The 19,600-nt window shown below is 43.1% G+C and overlaps 3 protein-coding genes across 7 annotated transcripts in view; 1 reads left to right on the forward strand and 2 right to left on the reverse strand.

Annotated features, from left to right (window-relative positions):
* Positions 1–972, forward strand: part of LOC109142801 (uncharacterized) — a 28,154-nt gene extending 27,182 nt beyond the window's left edge. For both annotated transcript variants that reach the window (XM_027286351.1, XM_027286353.1), the window contains one exon: positions 96–972. In XM_027286351.1, the coding sequence (XP_027142152.1) occupies positions 96–269 (174 nt within the window). In that variant the 3' untranslated portion in view covers positions 270–972. The remainder of the gene's footprint in view (positions 1–95) is intronic.
* Positions 973–4,583: 3,611 nt separating this feature from the next.
* On the reverse strand, positions 4,584–8,296 carry si:dkey-74k8.3 (transmembrane protein 109). Of its 2 annotated transcripts, XM_010756057.3 has the most exons (4): positions 7,201–8,296; positions 6,785–6,844; positions 5,352–5,454; positions 4,584–5,078 (listed from the first exon to the last, which is right to left on the reverse strand). In XM_010756057.3, the coding sequence occupies exons 1-4, from the start codon at positions 7,447–7,449 to the stop codon at positions 4,723–4,725; spliced, it is 768 nt and encodes a 255-aa protein (XP_010754359.2). In that variant the 5' UTR covers positions 7,450–8,296; the 3' UTR covers positions 4,584–4,722. The 2 variants fall into 2 exon arrangements, with proteins under 2 accessions (XP_010754359.2, XP_010754360.2); XM_010756058.3 differs by lacking the exon at positions 6,785–6,844 and having other exon boundaries at positions 7,201–8,294.
* Positions 8,297–8,416: 120 nt separating this feature from the next.
* Positions 8,417–16,817, reverse strand: rnf20 (ring finger protein 20, E3 ubiquitin protein ligase). Of its 3 annotated transcripts, none has more exons than XM_027280282.1 (22): positions 16,685–16,817; positions 16,124–16,306; positions 15,978–16,046; positions 15,786–15,884; positions 15,544–15,691; positions 15,264–15,449; positions 14,844–14,959; positions 14,485–14,631; positions 14,329–14,403; positions 14,077–14,196; positions 13,776–13,955; positions 13,567–13,702; positions 13,336–13,457; positions 13,065–13,221; positions 12,596–12,920; positions 11,499–11,616; positions 11,107–11,256; positions 10,789–11,001; positions 10,527–10,652; positions 10,299–10,439; positions 10,087–10,191; positions 8,417–9,209 (listed from the first exon to the last, which is right to left on the reverse strand). In XM_027280282.1, the coding sequence occupies exons 2-22, from the start codon at positions 16,295–16,297 to the stop codon at positions 9,033–9,035; spliced, it is 3,084 nt and encodes a 1,027-aa protein (XP_027136083.1). In that variant the 5' UTR covers positions 16,298–16,306; positions 16,685–16,817; the 3' UTR covers positions 8,417–9,032. The 3 variants fall into 3 exon arrangements, with proteins under 3 accessions (XP_027136083.1, XP_027136087.1, XP_027136086.1); XM_027280286.1 differs by having other exon boundaries at positions 16,759–16,773; XM_027280285.1 differs by lacking the exon at positions 16,685–16,817 and adding an exon at positions 16,488–16,676.
* Between the last annotated feature and the right edge of the window lie 2,783 nt (positions 16,818–19,600).

Raw genomic sequence — 19,600 nt, forward strand, 5'->3', positions numbered from 1 at the left:
AAACAAGCTAATATCTATATTTTAAACTGAAGTCAGGTTTTGAATCAATTGAGAGCCTGCTTGTGATACTCAGTGATGTGTCTTTGTCTCTCCAGGTTTACCCTCCAGCACGGCAGGAAGACGTCCCAACTGTCCCTGTTCTCTCTGACCCTGAGCCACAATTTGAAGTGAAGGGGTTGACCTTTCCCTCTGCCCCCCCACTCAGTTCAGATTCAACTGGCTGCGGTGTTTATACGTCAGACAAACTCAACTTTCCCAGAAAGCCTTAAAAGTGCACTCAAATTTGTAGTTTTTCATTTTGTGAAATACACTTATTTACCAGTTAGTTTCCACTGGTTGCCTGGCCACTGGTCCCAGCCAAGAAATAGTCCCTTGTGTCCCTTGTAAAACAGCAAATTGATGTTTTTACGATTTGTTTTTTTATGGATCAAGTCAGTAACATGTTAATTAGTGAACTTTAGAGGTGCTCGTCATCAAATTTAGTTACCTCTGTACTGAGCCAAGCTAGCTGTTTCCCCCTGTTTCTAGTGTTTATGCTAAGCTAAGCTAAACAGCTCCTGGCTGTAGCACATGAAGTGTACCGCACAGACATTACAGTGGTTCCCAGCAGTGGATAAGTGTATTTCCTAACTATTCATTTCACATTAACAACATTTTTACATTACATTTACATTTTTGACTCCTCACATATTGACAAATCTGTTCTTCCACATTTCACAATGTTTCATTGTGCCATGTTTTATAACCTTATTTTGCATCCGAATCAGTCATATTTTTATTTTAGTTTTACTATGAACATACAGCCTTCAAAAGCCGCATGTGTACGAGCAAATCGTATCGTGATCACAGGTTCAAAGTAGTTCTGCACGATATGGCCTGTAACCAATATCTCGATATTTTTAAGCTATATCGCGATACACGATATATATCTCGATATTTTTGTTGTTGTTGTTTTGTACTCTTTTTATATCATTTTAACACTTGTCATATTTTTTTATGAATTTTTAATGCATTTCATAATGTAAATATGAGCTTTAAAGCAGTGCAGGATCATACTTGGCTTATGAGACACTGTTTTAAATCAAATTTTAACCATTCTTCATATTTTATAAATAAACCTTTAATAAATTTAACACCCACGTCTTATTTTGAAAACCGGAAGTGTCCACACGCTGCAGTAAGCTAGTGCTGACTTTCCCAGTTTTCTCAAAGTATTTGCCATAAAGTCGGCAATAAGGGCGCACTTGAAAATATTGGAGCGGCTGACGTGACCAAAACGAGAGACGGCTGGCGTGAGCGCAGCTGCTTTTCTTCGGATCCAAGTCGTCCGTCTCCATCTTCAATTAACTCGCTCGGGCTCTTCACTTCTCTCCTCACTTGATACAGACAGTACGCATGCGCGCAGGGGATTTTTCTGGGTGGGCGTGGCAGTGTGCTGCGTGCTGTGAGTGAGTGACAGGCGAAACTCTGAGAATTAAATGATGACGGCTTAAAACATTTACGTATATTCGATATATCGCCCACCCCTAGTTCAAAGCCATACACGAAGGGGTGAAAATTTAAATTAAAAAAACCTGCTCGATCTTGAATCACTGCATCACCTTCTGCCTTCTACCTCAGGAGTCTCTCTTAAAGAGTCCCGTTAGTTTTACTGAGTGAATTCTCAACATGTATTGCAGACCAGGTTGACTTTTAAAGGAAGGACACAAAAATGAACTAGCTTTATCTCTGTACTATCTCTCTTCTTGTTTTATCGGATGATTGCATTATACAGTCTACTGTGTATTCTGAATTAGAATGAAATAACTCATATTGATATATAGCTACTGCACAGCAGTTATTCATTTGCTCGGGCGTGTGACACACATATCTTAACGTTTATTGTAGCGATGGTATTCTTGTTACATTCCAGTGATTGTGTAAAAACATCACAAGCACCAGTTGCCTTTTCTTTGTGCACATTTTAAAAGGTGAGTGGAACAGTGGCATAAAAACACGTTCATCACGCACTTGAGCCTTGAATACATACAATTTCTTATTTATGCATGATGGTATATAGTCTGTTTTTTTTATTATGCTAACTGGTGCACTTTTGAGATATGAGAGTTGAAGTCATTTTTAAACAAGTCAGCATCTTGTGTTTGGATCATAGTGTATTTGGACTTCACGTCAGCTGTGTTAAAACTAATAAAACTGTGAATGGTCTGTGGTCTTGTGCTTCATTCACTGTCTCCATGCTGTCATCATTTACTAGCTGTGACACCACTACAAGCACCACCCACCCGACGTGCCACCACACAGCCAAAAGCTCAGCCGAGCATATACATTCTTTCACACCATGCCAACTGGTTCACAGAAGAAACTCGACTGAGCACAAGTAAAATTATGGCTGTGCCTTTTTTGTGTTGTAAAGAAAAACTGCAGAGCCATAAATCTGTTTGTTGGGTGAGACAATTCTTTGTAGACACATTTGTTACCCTCGGTGATCCAGAAAATCTCTCTCTATGTCGATCACATCCTTGTGCTTTAGGTAGGACTACAGTCAGTTGGGGATTTGTTCATTTTTAACAAGGGGGAAGGAACAATGGATGCACTAACCATAACTGTGATAGTTCTAAATCTACAGATCCAGTTTATCTAGTTATATTACAAATGTTGTTTTTACCCTTTGTCTTTAAGCAGTGGACAGTGGAGTTAACAAGGAGTTTGCGTTTTGGTCATTTTGCTAACAAGGTGCATGATAATTAAATCATGGTATCATTTCTAGAGGACTTAAAGTCTTATGACTTTTAATCACATAATTGGTAATCTGTAACTAGAATGAGATCACACTTACATCTTTTCATGAAGTTGTTATGGTACATTTAACAGACCATCAGCAACATTTTTTGTTAGAGTTGTGTTTCTTTTTTCTTTTCTTTTTTTGCTCTCCACCAATTCCTGAAGGTGCTAAATCCTTCAATACACCACATGTTCACTAGCTTGTTTCTAGCTGTCTGTGTTTGCTGCAACTGAAAGACAGTAAAACTGCACGCTGGAAAACCAGCAATGAGCTTAAAGGTGTAAAAAAAAGAAAGCTCTGTAAAGATGTGTGGAACTGACAGACAGGTGATATTTTTTTAATGTATTAATTGTATTAATACAAACTAAACATTTAACTTTTTATATACTCATTTTATCCATTGTTGTTATAGAAATATTGAACACAGCAGCTTTAAAGTCAGAAGCTCCATTTACTAACTTCTTATGTGGCTCAGATCTTCTTATCAAATAATTATTTTGCATTTAGATCTTGAGTTATCTTTGCTATCTTTGCCTCTGTGACGATGCAGAGCGATAGTGGCACAGCGAGTCTTCACAGTTAGTTTCACTGTGGATTCATATCTGGGCCTCTTGTTACTCCACCACAACAACAATGTGTAGGACGGAAGTGAGTTCTGCGGGTTGAGCTATAGCAGGAATGATAATAGCTAGCACAGAGGTCAGGTTGTTCCACTCAGCTGGAGTGGCAGTGGGGGTGAAGATAGTTAGTGTGAACCCATAACATCAAAAAAGCTTCCAGCTGAGTGAGCAGCTGGGAACCAATCAGGCACAGGGTCTTCAGAGAATGTCAACAGACCACAGGTCAGCCTGGGTTGAAGACACTAAAATGGCTGTGATCAGTGGAAACATTAAAGATGAGAGAAGCTGCTTGATTAGTTTGATTTAAAAAGACCCAATTTAAAAAGAGATCGTTTTCTATATAATCCTCCACTTTGGTTCATAATAAATTACCTGAACGGTCGTTTGCCGGGAAATTAGGTGAATGGTGGCCAGAGCCTGAACACACATGGCTTTAATGGTCCCAGTTGTTCCTCTAGCACCACCAGTTAAACGTTTTTAAGTAATTAAATATCTTAAAATCGACTAATTGGATTGGCCTTCAATTTTATACAAGACATTCACGGTTGCCAGTGGATGTAGCCCCAGGATTTTAGTGAATCCTGGGTTTTGCTTACCATCAAGTTAAATTCTGTCTGATTATGATCACCTGCAAATATATATAAATAAATAATATAGATTACCTTTTTTTCCTCAAGTTTATTTAGATAATTGATTTTTAATTGAATTAATGATAACTATTTGTATTCTATTCCTTAATTTAGAACAGGAACTATGTTTTATAGTACGCCTTGCCTTTAATATAAGTGATTGTTAAGTTTGGTGGCGTGATCTAAGGAAAAACCTTGATGTGATGCATCACATTGTTTGTCAGTGTTGAGTTGTCCAATGTTTGGAGCGGACAGAGGAAGCTGTCCCCGTGCATTTGCTTGACCCACAGCCCGAAACTAGAGACTGAGAGCGCACACCTCAGCCTCAGCTTTTTGTGTTTAGTGCCAATGAGCAAATGTTATCATCCTAACATGCTGAACTAACATGGTAAATATTATACCTGCCGATGTTTGCATGCTGACATCAACAAATAGCTCACAGCACTGCCTCACAGACAAATTGTGTGCACATTTTAAAGGCCTTTGTGTATGATACATTACCATGATAAAATCATTCCATGTGGCTTTTTCTGAAGGCAAGCAAGAAGATCATTTCTGATTAAAAATCCCAGAGATTTTATTTCCCATAATAGTTTGACACACATACAGAAATCATCAATGTTATCTATTTTCTTAGCTGGCCATCACCCGTGTCCATCTTAACCCCTTTCCCCTCCACCCTCTCCGGTCACTATTCCCCTTTCCTCTTCTCTACAGCCTTCAGCCGGCCTTCCAGGGAGCTCAGCCGGTTGTCCACACTACAAGTCTTTTCAGAGCCCGAAGTGAGCAGAGTTAACAAGACGCATCCCAGAACCAGTCCACCCAATCGAACCGCCGTGGTGTCTGCAGTGGCGGTCTTATCAGTCACAATGAGTCCAAAAAGCCAGAGCGCCAAGACGGTTTTCACCACCCAGAACACCCGCCTCACCACGCAAATCAGCAGACGGAGGACAATGGTCAGCACCCAGTAGCCAATGAGGGCCACCAGACCCCACTGGGCGATGGCAGTCACGCCCTCTGGAGTGAAGCGGGGCAACGTTAATGCCACTGTGGAGGGAGGAAATGAAGCTTAGGCATACTTTCATAAAAGGGAAACACCGTTTGAAAATACCAGACTGTTGTACAGGAAATAACAGGAGTAAACACACTTAAACAGGAGTGGCCGAAAGTCAAATTGCCTGAGGGAGAGGCACGTCTGCATATTTTCACTTGCACTTAAAACTTTCATTGCCCTCTATCCTCTCAACTGCAGAGAGATAAAAGTAGAGCATGCTGCAAAGCCAAAACAAACACATAACCATGGGTCATCCTGGTACCCACCATCGAATCCTGTGACCCTGAGGATCTCTGTGACATAAACAGCGATGACGTTCAGGCCGCTGGCAGCTCCTTCAGCCAGGAATCGGATCACCATCTGAAAGAACTGTGGCGGTGTAGAAACAAGGTGGAGACATGTTTTACTTTGCTGTTAAGCATGGCAACAATGAAGACAGGCAGCATTCTGTGTACAGCAATAATCATGCAGAGAAGAGATACAGAAATGCAGCAGTGGCTCTGATACACAGTATAATTCACACTTCTTATGATATTAACAGCAGCCACTTGTTCAAACTTGCTAATTACATTAATACAGACTGTACATGCTGCTGAGTTGCACCTCAAGATAGAAGAAGTACTGTATTGTTGACTTGGACAAGCAGCTGTGCATGCAAGTGACAGCTGGAAAGAGTCCCTCTCTATTCCTGTACAGTCTCTGCTCACCAACCCCACCCCTCCCCCCAAAAAAAAATAAAAATCACACAACACACATAAACACCGTGTAGCCTTGTCACAGACAGGGTCAAGGGTAGGCCAGTAAGTTGGACAAGTATCTTATCTGCACCTGTCGTGCTACACACAGACAGGGCTGTCAAGCATCTGTCACTCCGTGTCAGCTTGTTTGCATCGCTTGAAAAAGCACTTAATAATTTACTGCTGCGAGGCTCCGTTTCACAGTCAAATACATATTAAAATGTTTCAGTGATGAGTTAATGCCAATAGGCAGGCTGCTGGAGGCCACAGACTTTTTTTAGGAGGTGTAATGTAGCCCTTAAAAAGGCCTAAACTATGCTTCCTTTTAGATTTGATCCGTGCTTTTAAAGCTCATCTGAGGATTAGACTATGTATTTCAAACCGAACAGAGGAAAGGATCAAAACGAACAATGATGTTAGAGAAAATATCTGCACATGTACTGATAACTCCCAGTATATCTTAAAGAGCAATATTATCAGACAGTGCCTGACCGATCTTAAATGTAACAGAGCGACATTTCTTCAAGTTACTGGGATCTGTCAGTGTGGCATGCAGATCTTTTGTTTAACTTTTTCCTTGAGGGTTAAATTTGAGCACTAAATTACATCAGTTTCCTCCTTTTCAACTCTGTTATCTCACAGGAAACCACAGGAATTTTATTTACAGGGCTCATAAGATGTTTTAATCTTTCTCATCCAAGGATCATGTACACACCCTATGTTTTGCATTTAGAGACACTAAATGAATCATGGTGAATAATTTCAGCCTTCTTATCAACACAGAATCTTATCACATTAAGCTCACAAACAGGACTACTGTATATTATGGCCTCTCCATGCAAATATCACTGTAGACATACAGCTTAACTACAGTCATGCTCTGCACAGACTATGTTGTGACACAAGCTGAACGGAGAGGACTCGGGGCAGGCTAGATGCTAGACACCCAGGAGGGTTCTTACCATGGCCACCGTATAGATGTTCTCCTGACCAAGCATTGACTCAAGAAACAACACTGCACTCTGGGGAAGAGGGAGCCACAGTGAGGGTGGAAGCAGGGAGACAGAGAAGTGTAGGTGAGAGGGGGGATGCAAGGATATGTAAGAAGGCATGAAATGAGGACAGAGAAGATGAGGGGATCAGGGGAGAGGATTAACAAGTTGAGGGACATGGGGAGAGGAATGTGTGTGAAGGGTAAGGAAATGAATGGAGAGAGAAAATTAGTGATCAGGTATCAGTTATTCATAGAGCAAAACAGTGAAGTTAGACCAAGCGCCCAGTAAAATAGGAAATTAAGAAAAAAGGAGTGGAGATCCACTTCCTGGTGCATGGAGAGAAGCAGCAGGCTATGAACCGGTGATGCGCCTCCTCTCTGTACCTCAGCAGCTGACCGGATCACGCCGCTCCCCACCACGGACTCCGCGTAACGCTGGACCTCCTGGCAGGTTCCTGTTATCAGTGTACGGAGGGTGACCGCCGGTGGGCTCCCCTCGGTCGGATTGGCTTGCTCAGCTTCGGCTCCAGTCCAACCCACCGTCAACCCGAGCACCAACAAACAGATGGTGAGGAAAACCTGAGCCATGGCACATCCACCACCGCGCCCAGAGCCTGACGCACAAAAACTCATTGTTGCGGATTCGTGAAAACAAAACAAAACAAACAAAAAGCTGCTGATATTGATTGTGCACGGAATAAAAGCTGCAGTCCAGAGCAGGTTGAGCAGCGTGTTCAGTGACTCAAGACTGGCTTGTAAATCAAAGACTTAAAAATGGCTGCACAGCGAGTTTAAGTCAGCGTGCATTCACAATGGGCACAAAAATATCAATAAAAACCACAGTTCTGTTTAAAATAACAAAGAGACTGATTCAAGTAGCGAATAAACAAATTTAAAAAAGATGACTTGGTAGTACAAAACCGTAATGTCTCAAAACGAGCTGAAGATTTAATTATAAACTTTGGCAGCGCTGCAAATATCCAATCTAGGCTCGCTCCGCTCCGTCAAGACGCACGAACAGTGGCTATATTTGGTAAGAAACCGTTACAGGCTTAGATCCAGCAGTGGTCGAGATATGAGATCATCAATGAAGATGTATTTAATTAAAAAATTTAAAAAAAGATATTATATAAATATCCCCAAAAGTTTTAATGAACGTTGAAGCTTTGCGCGTAAAAACGGCTTAAAAAATAAGAAGAAAAAACGCGGTGGGTGACTCTGAGCCGACCACGAGCCTCCCAAAGCCTCTTTATTTCCAGCTCCAGATCAGTCAGGTTTGGTTTCTCCTTTGTCTCTGAGCGTACATCAAACGCACTGCTGCGATGGATTACGTTGCACAACCTTTAAAAGAATGAAAAACATATAACCCTCCCCATGTCGCTGCTCCCGCATGACGCTCCCTTCCTTCCAGCGTTTCTAACGACAGTTTTCAATATGCAAACACGTCTACATCCTTCACGCAAAAGGGGGAGGGTGGAAGAGGAAGGCGGCTCTGCACACGGATAAACAGAGATTTGCACACTGGGACTTGTGGTTTAATGTTGAGATTGTTCCCAGCCTAGGGTTTGATAAATTGGTGGCATGGAAACAGAAGCTGGACACTTTTTTGGTCAGTTTAATAACTAGTAGGACAGCAAGTACACGGCATCAAGTCAGATTTTTTTGTTTTTTTAAGAGAACAAATTAAAAAAAAAAAAAAAGAAACAAATGACATACAGTTTATGTACACACACGCCGACATCATACAAACATACGAACACTGGAATTTTGTTTTCTCGCTGGACTAATTGTTTATCTTCTTCTGGTTTGTAGGTTGGTTGTTTACACACACACACACACACACACACACACACACACACACACACACACAGAAAAATGTGTCAAACTCACACTCTCATTCCTCTCGCATCAGTATCTGCAAACATACACTAAAGTAGTGGATACTAGGAGCTGAATTCAGTCTTGGTTTAAAAGAAAAAAAACATTAAAACATTCAGTTCAGAGCATCACTGCGGCCCCTCTGAGGCTGGAATCATCTAGATATCACACTCATAGTGTCCTGTGCACACAGGAGGAGGAGGAGGAGGAGGAGGTGGTGTACATGTTCAGAGTGGTGAGTCTTGCTCCCGGCAGTATTTGCACTACTGCTCATCTCGTTGACCCCCTTTTTTTTTCTTCTTCTTCTTGCAAGTACACGCGTAGGGTGAACTGCAGCTTCAGCCGATGTATATGCGGTGGAAGTCGTTCGCTCCGAAGGCGGCGTTGCACTTGGGGCACTTCCTCTGACGGGTGTCATAGCGCGTCTTGACGCACTCGAAGCAGAAGACGTGGAAGCACTTTGTCAGTACCGCGTCCTTTACCCGAGAGTTGCAGCACGGACATGTTAAACGTGCCTGGAGGGAAAAAGAGAGAGAGAGAGAGAGAGAGAGAAGGAGGGGGAGGGGGAGATGGTTTGAATAATAACATTAGAAGTCATTTTTATCCTGAGCTGAATGGTTTTGTAATGAGTGGACACAAATATCTACAAGCTCAGCAGTCCTTAAATGGTAACAGTGATGTCAGGAACACAGCACGTGATATGAAGGCTGATTATAACCCTGATGTGGCCACGACTGAGTCTCATATCTGGTGTTATGGTGGCAGGGTGTGCAATCCCTCATCGTTACATCAAACCACTTACAAGCGAGCACAGGCTCTTCAGATTCCTGTGGCTCGGACATCGACTCCACACACTGTCACTAAATGTGTGATGTCAGTGTTTCCGTGTTCCCGTCGAAAACAGTGCGAGCGTGTTGACAGCTGGTCTCATTTGGTAGGAAACGAGAGACATAACTTATATTTACTTACAAAAAGATCAACAGAGTTCTGTCAACATGTTTGTCCGGGGCTTTTTGCCAGAAGGCCGTCGAGTTAAGTTCCCGTGATCTCAGTCACGTATAACTGTAGAAGTGTGCTCAACTCAGGCGTTCGTATCAAAGAATATGAGGATGAGTTCAGACGGTGGTTTGACTTCCATATGCTCATTAGTTGTCTTGTTAGAGTTAGATCAGGTCAGTTGATAACAATACAACCAGCTTCACACAAAAACAGCTAATGTAAGAACAGGAAAACATGTTTTGCAGGTTTATTTCCTGGTCGGGACGAGTAGTTTCTAGAGTCTCTGCTTGTTACCTTGTGACTGCTCACACTGAAGAAATAGCCATTAAAAGTACGTGGATGAGCAGGATCAGTGAAAAAGTTTTCAGCATATTTTGAATCACAGGAACAAACCTTATAGTCGTTGATTTCTTCATTTAAGATGTCATCTCCGTTGCTGATCTTCTCAGCTGGTTTCTTGGCCTTCTCGATCTTTCTCCTGAGTTTGGAGATGTCCTCCTGAAACACAGTTAACAGCTGTGAGTAAAACGAGTCTGTCTTCCACGTTCTGTGTGTGCTTAAAACATGTCTTGCCGTAACGTGTATTTGTGGGTATGTGTTGTTACCTGTGCTCGCCGGGCATTAAAGGACTCTTTCTCCCTGGAGATGCTGTTCTCGACGACTTCCTCTCGGACCAGGTTGAGCCTCTGCTGAACCTGCTCCAGCTGAGTCCGCACCTCCTCCGACAGCAACGCAGAGTCTTGAGCCTGAAGGAACAAACAAAAGAGATAAGAACGTCGCTGCTTCTTATACTGCACAGTCCTTGACTCCATGACCTTTATATGACGCGTTACCTTGCGTTTGTTCATGTCCAAAGCTTGCGTTCGAAGTGCCAGCTCTCTCTCGGCAGTGCTGATGGTGCCCTGCAGGAGGCGTTCCTTTTCCTCAAGCTTTCTCACTACCTGCAGCTGGGCATCCACCTGGCAAATGGGGACAATCCCAAAGAAAATATGACAGTTAGCAATGATTTTTAAAAAACAAAAGAGTTAAGACAAATGTGACATTTAAAACTTTTAATCTATTTAATTTAATTTGTGGCGTCTCCTGGTGACTCACCTGTGTTTTTAAAGTGAGCAGTTGGTCTGCCAGCTCCTCCTTCTCCTCTTTTAGCAGCTTGTGGATCTGGTTGGACTTGATCCGCTCGCTCATGAGCTTGAAATTGGCATCGTCTTTTTCTCTGAGCTGCTGCATCAGACGGATGTTCTGTTCCTGCATGTCCTCGAAGGCCTGCCCCGTCACGTCCATCTCGCTCAGCAGCGCGTCCTCCTCCTGCAGTGGTGGGTGGGTGGGGGGAAGAGCAGAGATGCGACACGGTGTCAGAGAGAAGAAGGATGCTTTGTTTGTGTATAAAGACAAAATGATCAGCTCACACACCTGTTTTGCTATAGAGAGCTTCTTGTTGAGGATGTCGATTTGCTCCTCCACAGAGCGGATCTTCCTCAGAGCCTCTTCATCTGCCATTTTCTTGCCTTCCCTCCTTTCCCTTTCCTCCAGCTCCCTCAGCCTCTGCCGCAGCTCCTCTCCCTGGAATCAGCATTTTTATTATGAGACTTCCACGATACAAGACCTTTAATAATCACAGCTGCAACAGAATTGTAATAAATGAACCCAGGACCGGATCTCAGGGTTTCTACATATGAACACAAACTTCCACAGGAAACAGATCAACAACAATTAAACATCTATTATCCTGCTTCTCAACTCTTATGTATTCACTTGTGTGCTTGTGTAGATAGCTTGGTTCTATAGTGTGCAGTGCTGTTCACCTCTGACTTGGACTTCTTCTCTGCAGCCATGAGCTGGACTTTGTCCCTCTGCTCCTTTGGTGCTGAGCGGTACATGTCCAGCAGCAACTTCATCTCCCTCTGGGACTCCTGAGCTTTCCTGCAAAGTCAAAGTGAGAGTCTTTAACAAACAAATCACCTTCATCCAATCTCATAAAAACCATCACGCAGGATCAGAAATCAAAAGGCTCTGCACTTTGGTTTGAAATGATAATTGGCACCATCCTGATACTTTCTGTTTATCTTCCATACATTAAGACAAGAGACTACTATTCCATGTGAGCCACTGTTGGTGATTCACAGTCACATTTGTTAGTTACATGAATGGCATGTATTTTAATGGACTCTGCAGTCTGAAGCTGACTCACAGCATCAACAAAAACAAATAAAACATACAGTGGTCCCTCGTTTATCGCGAGGGATACGTTCTAAAAATAACCCGCAATAAACAAAATCCACGAAGTAAGTTTTACAATTATTATACATGTTTTAAGGCCGTAAAACCCCTAACCACACACTTTTATACACCTTTTTACACGCATTTTGTACAGTACTCCCTTAATTAATCAGGACGCAGAACACACATGCGGTTCTCACTTAGCCAATCAGGACGCAGAACACAATGCGCGTTCATACTGTACAGTACGCTGTAAAAAAAAAAAAAGCATGCAAAATTACACAGAAAAAATCCGCGAAACAGCGAGTCCGCGAAAAGTGAACCGCGATATAGCGAGGGACGACTGTACTGGAAAAATCAAGGGGTTGTCGAACATGTTCAAAACATCTCCAACTGTGGTGTATGTATAGTATAGTATAGTATAGTATAGTATAGTATAGTATAGTATAGTATATGTGCAACATGCATCTAAACTTTTAGATGTCAATAAATCCTCGACACTGGTCCTTTAAGTATCTATGGAGGCGTTTATATTAAAAAACTGAAATGATCCAGTGTGATTAAATGCTTGCTGACAGTATCATTAACCACCAGGCCACCCAGTTTTTCTTCATCCATTTGGTAGTTTAAAATTTGAATGATCTAAAATAAAAGCCAACTTTATTTGCGGGATGCGTCTCACTTGAGTTCTGCTCTGACAATCTTCAGCTGCTCCATCTCCTTCCTCTTTGACCCTCCGACCATAGAAAGGCGTTCCCCGGCTGACTCCTCGGGTTGGCTGCTGCTCCCCGGCTTCTCCTTCTCATCCTTTATCACGCTGCCGCTTCCACTGCTGCGGGTCGGCCTCTCTCTTTCCTTTTCCTTCTCTTTTTCACGCTCTCTATCCTTCTCCTCTTTTTTAGCAATGTCTTTCTCTTTCTTTTCCTCCTTCTCTTTCTTCTCCTCCTTCTCCTCCTCTTTTACCGTCGCCTCGGGTTCTACTCCAGGCTCTGTTTTCACCGTCGCTCCTAAAGGAGAAAAAACAAAAACAAAGCGAAGGAGAGGTTGTCAAACAGTGTTCATCACAAAAATCAATAAAAAAAGCTCATTTCATTGTTTACATTTCTAATTTAAAGTAAACATTATTTCATAATCAGTCAAACAGACTTTACCTGTGCTGCTGGGCGTGGAGGAGCCGTTGTCAGGCTCTGTCTTGATCGCAGGTTCTCCAGAGACGGCTGGCGTCGAAGGAGAGGTTGTCTCATCCTTCACATCTATTTCTGTGCTCGACTGGGATTGGAGGATGGCGTTGCCCTTTGAGGCACGGACCTAGAGAGGCAACAGATGAATGTGTTTCAATGTGATGTGGTCTGCTTTAACATACCCATCAGATGTGTCACTATCAAAACGACGAGAAGACAGCACCATCTCTTTACAACCTACCTGGTTGAGCTCAGCTTGTGTCTCTCTTAATCTGATCTTGTATTTCACCACCTCTCCCTTCATCTGCTGGTTGTGCGTTTGCAGCGTGCTGATCAGGTGACGCATCTCCCTGTTGATGGGACCTGAAAGAAAGAAGCAGTCAGAGTGAAACAGACAAAAAAGAAAGTCGGGGAATTTAGTCGTGCTGCCTTTTCAATGCGATTATTATTTAAACCAGAACCTGTTCGTTACCTGCTTGCTCGTTGGCAGCCAGGGTCTGTTCAAATTCGATGCGTAGCATCTCATACTCCTTCCTGACCTGAGCCAGCGTGTCTTCCAGCTGAAACACCTCTGTGCGAACTTTCCTCTGGAGAGCCACCTCATCATTCTGCACATATAGAGAATTAAAATAAGAAATGGACTAAAAGGTCACACTGACACACACACACAGAGACACTTACCTCCATGTGCTCCAGCTGTCGAAGCCTCGCCGTCCTGGTAGTGTTGAGCCGAGCGCGTGTCTCATCTAACTGACCCTTGAGGATCAGAGACTCATTGTAGAGCACAGAAAACTGTGACTGCAGACAGCGATACTCTGACGTCTCTTTAACCATGCCCTCTGCTCGACTCAGCAGCTCCGTCTCAGAGGAACAGAGAGAGAGAGAGAGAAGCTTTAATACTATGATGTTGCAATAATTCATAGAACATACAATAATCTGTTAATGAGAAGTTTGCAAATGAAAGTCAAGAAAAAGAGTCCACCTTCATGCTGTTGTTCTCCTGGTGCACGGTCTGCAGGTCCTGCTGGAGCTTCTGCAGCTCAGTGAGGCGGTTGTCTGCCAGCTCCTTGTTCTCCTCCATCTCACTGTTCATCTCTTCAAACTTGAAAGGAGAGAAGGAAAATGTCAAACCAGGATGAAAAGCCAGGTGTGGAAATAAAAAGAATTTGACGAGGACATCTCTCACTTCACTTCTTGTCTTCACTGGAAAAAAACTGTGAAATAAAATTCTCACCTTTCGCTTGTTGATGGTGATGGTCCCACAAACGCTGCTGGCCTCCCCACACACCTTATAGCCTTTGCTGTTCACCTGTGATACATTACAGGGAGTGTTACAACACAAACATCAGAACATTTGCACAACACGGTCACAGAGCGAACGCATCCTCACCCGCTCCAGTATCTCGATCAGGTGTGCATTCAGTCTGTTCTCTCGGCGGCGGATCTTCTCCATGTCCCACTGGAGCTCCTCGATCAGAACCTGCAGCTCGCTGACACGCTGGTCTGCTTTGTTAGCTGCACGACCCAGAGGCCGGGACTGGACAAAGACAGGAATACAGAGACATGACACCACACCGGACATAAGAGTCAATAGAAACATAATCCTTCCTAAGATATTACCATGCAACAAAGTTGCTAGACGATGAAGTTATTTCACACAGTAAGACACCGTGTATAACAAGTCTAAATGCATCTATATTTATGGCTATGGTTTCTAAGTAGGATTGAAACAAGTAGGATGATTTGCACCTCGCTTGTCATGTGACTGTGCTTCTGCTTGAGATCCTCAGACAGCTGTAGCAGCCGCTCGTTTTCACTCGATAGCAGGGAGTTCAGTGTGGAAGCTGCCTGCCACAGACTGCCCTCTGGAAAGAAAAGCCACGATAATATCATCACATTTTCATTGAACTGATGTTTTTATCCAAAGTGACTTACAAACCGGGAAACAAACAAGGCACAGTGCGACAAAGGCAGCGACAAGTACTGCTCGCGTAGACTGAAGGGAGAGTTATAGAGGGGGGTTAGATTGAGCATGTCCAGTTGTTGGTAGTACCAGGAGAGGAGGAGTTTTTTGAAGGTAGAGAGGGACGCCCCTGCTCTAGTACCAAAGCATGTTTTATATTTATTACATTTTACGGCTATCATCAGCATCATGAGTTTCAATCTCACCTGCTCCAGAGTCCAGCTCTGACTTCAGTTGGTCCACGGTGCTCTTCAGACACTCGTATATCTCCACCACATGGTTGGCCTGCTTCTGGCTGGACTCCACTCTCTCCTGAAGCTCAGCCTCCATCTCCTCGCTGCTGCTGCTCGCCAGCGTGGCCAGGAAGGAGTTGGCCGCCTCTCCCTGTTGGCCTGAGATGACAACGGCAGTGAAGAAAGGGTTTTTGGCTGTGACCGAACATCTACGTGTTATTGACGGATGATCCTGCACCAGCTCAGTCTTTACCTCTGTCCTTGGCTCTCTCCTGGTTGGAGTCGCCATCAGGCTCTGGAGTTTCCGGCTTGAGGCTCCGTCCCTCGCCCGCCTGGGATTTATCAGGTTCGCTGCTCGCTTGGTCATAACGCCTGACGGTCAGTCGAACGTTTTCATCAAACTGAAGGAGAGAGAGAGAGAACGGCATCACATTTGGACTCTCCGATCGTTAAAAAGGCGAGGAGGCGGACGACGCCGAACGAGTCTTTGTCTACCTGATTCCAGTATCTATTGAGGATGAGCAGACTGGCATCATCGGTGGCCTGACGGGTCTCCAGTCTCTCGATCCGCTCTCGCAATTCATCCTCAATCACCTGCAAAGCAACAAGCCAAAAGAGATGAACCTTTCTCCGAACAGGTGCAGCTTCCTTTTTTATAAAGAGTCACAGGCGAGAGGATTCATTCACCTGTCTTTGATCAAGAGCTTCTCCCAACTTTCGGTTCTTAGCCTGGAGCGCTTTGATGTCTTGTTCCTCCTGGAAAAACATTCAAACATGAGCACAGACAGACAGAGGTGACTAAAGTGGAAACATAAAGTGTGGGGCTCCCTCACTGAGTTGGACACTCCTCCCAGTTTGATGACAGTCTCCACCGCGGTGCTCCCCCCGGCTGCGGCGCTGACACCGGGTCCTCCTCCGTCCTCTCCTTCCCTCTCCCTCCGCTTCTCGGGGGGCGCACCGGAGGACAAGGAACTGCTGGGGTCAGCAGGACGCTTCTGTCCCGACATCCTTAAAGACTATTAAAACAAACCGAGAGACAGAAAAATCTAAATATGATCCAGGTGGTTTGGCTGAATGGGCGACAAAGCTACGATGTGTTGCACATATAGCGCCGAGTTGTCCAAGATAAGGTGTCTTAACGTTTACTCTGAAGTCTTGTCTGTCTAGTTAAACGATGAGCAGTCGATACAAACGCACACAAAATGATTTCTGTCGTTTTAAACCCGATCAATCGGATCGATCAGTCAGAGTAACGGCAGGCTAACGTTAGCCGCGTGCTAACGCCAGTTAAACAGCCGTTGGCGCTCAGAGGAGCTTCCGTTCTTCACGCGACAAACCGGCGCGTGCAGCTCTGAGCTCGTGTCTGTGTCTGTCACGTGTGTCCGGAGCCTCACCGCTTTGAATGTTACAGAGTTTATTCTCTAATGAAGTAAATCTGTCTGTGGCTGTTGTTGTTGCGGCTCCTTGCCTCTCGGAAACGGAAGTGTTAGCGGTCTAAGTGGGAGGGAGCGTCCTCTGCGGACACTGCGCCGCCTACCGGAGAGGAGGAGGAGGAGGAGGGGGCCATAAACTGTGCACTAGTGATGGGAACTTCGGTTCTTTTTAGGGAGTCGGATCATTTGACTCGGATCTTTCGGCTCTTCATTTTAGATAGATAGATAGATAGATAGATAGATAGATAGATAGATAGATAGACTTTATTCATCCCAAGCTGGGAAATTACAGTGCAGCAGCAGCATTACACACAGTGACAAGAGACAACATAAGAATAAAAACATAAAAAAGCAAACTTCAAAATATCAATAGTAAATAAAATAAAATATATTGTACAGAGGTACAGTACATACAGTACAGCAAATTGGCAGTGGTGGTTTGTGCAAAGTAGGGAGAAATGTGAAGTGACCGTGAATTGTAAACTATGACCTAGCTGTTGTTATACAATGTGATGGCATGTGGCAGGAAAGAGTTCCTGTATCTGTTAGTGATGGGAATTTTGGCTCTTTTTCGAGAGCCGGTTCTTTTGGCTCTGCATACTATAAGGAGCCGGCTCTTTCGGCTCCCAAACGGCTCCTCACATTTCATTAATTGGTTTTATTAATTAATTATTATTATTATTTTATTTTTATTGCTGTTATTATTATTTTATATTTTTAAATGTTATTATATTTTATTTTATTTTTGACATTGTAAAGCACTTTGGTCAGTGCATACGGTGTAAAAATGTGCTATATAAATAAAACGTACTAACTATTTAATTACTTTATCACCCAAAATAATGCAATAATGTAATAAATAATGTCTCTCGTCTCCCTCCTGACGTGTTTGTCCTCCACGACCGCTGTGTGTGTGTCTGTCACCCCTGCCTTGGATGCTGCTATACATCTTAACCAATCACGTTCGGCTTTCACACAAAAAAAAGTGGAGAAAAAAAAGTTTTTTTTCCGCAAGTTTTCTTTTTCCTCCACTTTTTTAATTGAAAGCCGAACGTGATTGGTCAAGATGTGTGAGAACAGGCATGGCACGAGGGAGAGTGTCAGGGGGAGGAGACAGTGAGGCACCGAAGGGAAAAAAAAAAAACAAATATTACTTTAAATATAACGACATGTTGTTGTTGTCTATTACAGAGTACAAAGAGTAAACATTTGTACTAACTTTCTTAGGTGTGTCCTCGTGTTTCTGTTTTGTGACACATGAATTTGATGCCATCCTGTTGATGCCATCCTGTTGATTTCCACAACTAAAAGCTGCTCCTGAAGAAAGAGAAAGAGACAGTGAAGGAGAAAGTTATTCATTTTGAACATGTGTTGCATACAGTCTGAAAAATGTAGGCTGCAACTCACCATTCTGTAAAGCCCCAGTCACTGAGTCCCCCAACGGTCCTGTACCTAAGGTCGCTTAAGGGCAAAGCTGAATATCCTGTAGCCAACAGGACCACGATTCCCAAGATAGACATGATGTACATGGCCAGACTCACAGTCACCTGGAAAAGATAAGTCCAACAAGATAAGGTGAGTTATTAAGAAAGAGAGAGAGAGAGTGAGGGTGACTAAACAAGTTAAATGTTAGAACTAGAACCTATTACAATATACATACCATCTTCTTGGATGGATGTAGCCCAGTGTAGAGACAGGCTTCCACAGCAATAAACTTCAAAAACAAACAAAAAACAACAAAAGATCATCACATAATTTTTCACCCAAAGTATATTTTGTCATGTTTGTCTATGACAGCAAAATATAACCAAAGCTCCTCTGTACCGAGGAGGAAAGTATTCATTTTTTAAATACAGATTAAAACAGAATGATAAAGTCCCCTGTCTTCGTAATGACCCGCTGTTTTAAATATTTAGTAAATTTAATAAATCTAATTGAAACCTTTAAATTTAAATTTGGTTTGTTAAAGTTTGTTTTTTGGAAAATAATATGTGTTGTTTCGTTATGGATTTTCCATCCTAGGTTACACAAGGTCACGTGTGGAGCTTGAGTCCTCTGCAGTATTAATTATTTGGCTTTGACTAGGTGCAGTCTATCTCAACCCTTGTGTGGCCAGGGTCAAAGAGACCTATTGCTGCCTTCCTAGAAATAATAGATAGCTTGCCGTTGACGTTCCAATCTGCGTAAACAGACATCTGTGTCTCCAGACTAGAATATGTTGACAATAACACCTCCATGAATAAAAACATTCTCTTTGACTAATTCTGGGCATGTAGTATTTGTGGTGTTATCCTGGAGTTTAAAGTCTATCCACCAGGATGATTGGGGCAGAATGTGAGACTGACTCAGGCACTTCTGATTAACTTTGAGAGTGTCTCTAATTCTCCTTGGCCAAGACATCAGAGGCTCTTGAACACTTTCTTCCTTCCTGACCTCACCATTGACCTTTGACTTCAGCAATTTCTCCACAACAGTTTTTTTTTTTGCCAAGAGGTAGATGAAAAGATCGACACCACCCTCACATTTGTAAGCGATAAATATAAGCCTACAACCAACAGCCAGTTAGCTAAGCATAAAGGCTGGCAACAGGCAAAGACAGTAAACCTGTTTCTGGCCAAAATGTGAGAAAACTCACAGCTCATCTGAGTTAAATTAATACAATTTAATGTTTTACAGGGGTTTATGAGCTGACATCAGTAATTGCCAAATAAGTAGTGCAGACTCCAGGAACGTCCTGATGTCACTGTTCCGAGCTCAGAAAAGTCCCAGACAAAACCCTGTAAACAACTTAAATTGTCATTTTTACACTTCAGTTTTTGTGCTAATTATGACATAACATTTAACAACTACAGAGGTGCTGATTTTCATTTTGTTACA

This window comes from Larimichthys crocea, chromosome I (assembly GCF_000972845.2).
Source record: "Larimichthys crocea isolate SSNF chromosome I, L_crocea_2.0, whole genome shotgun sequence".
Classification (NCBI taxonomy): domain Eukaryota; kingdom Metazoa; phylum Chordata; class Actinopteri; family Sciaenidae; genus Larimichthys; species Larimichthys crocea.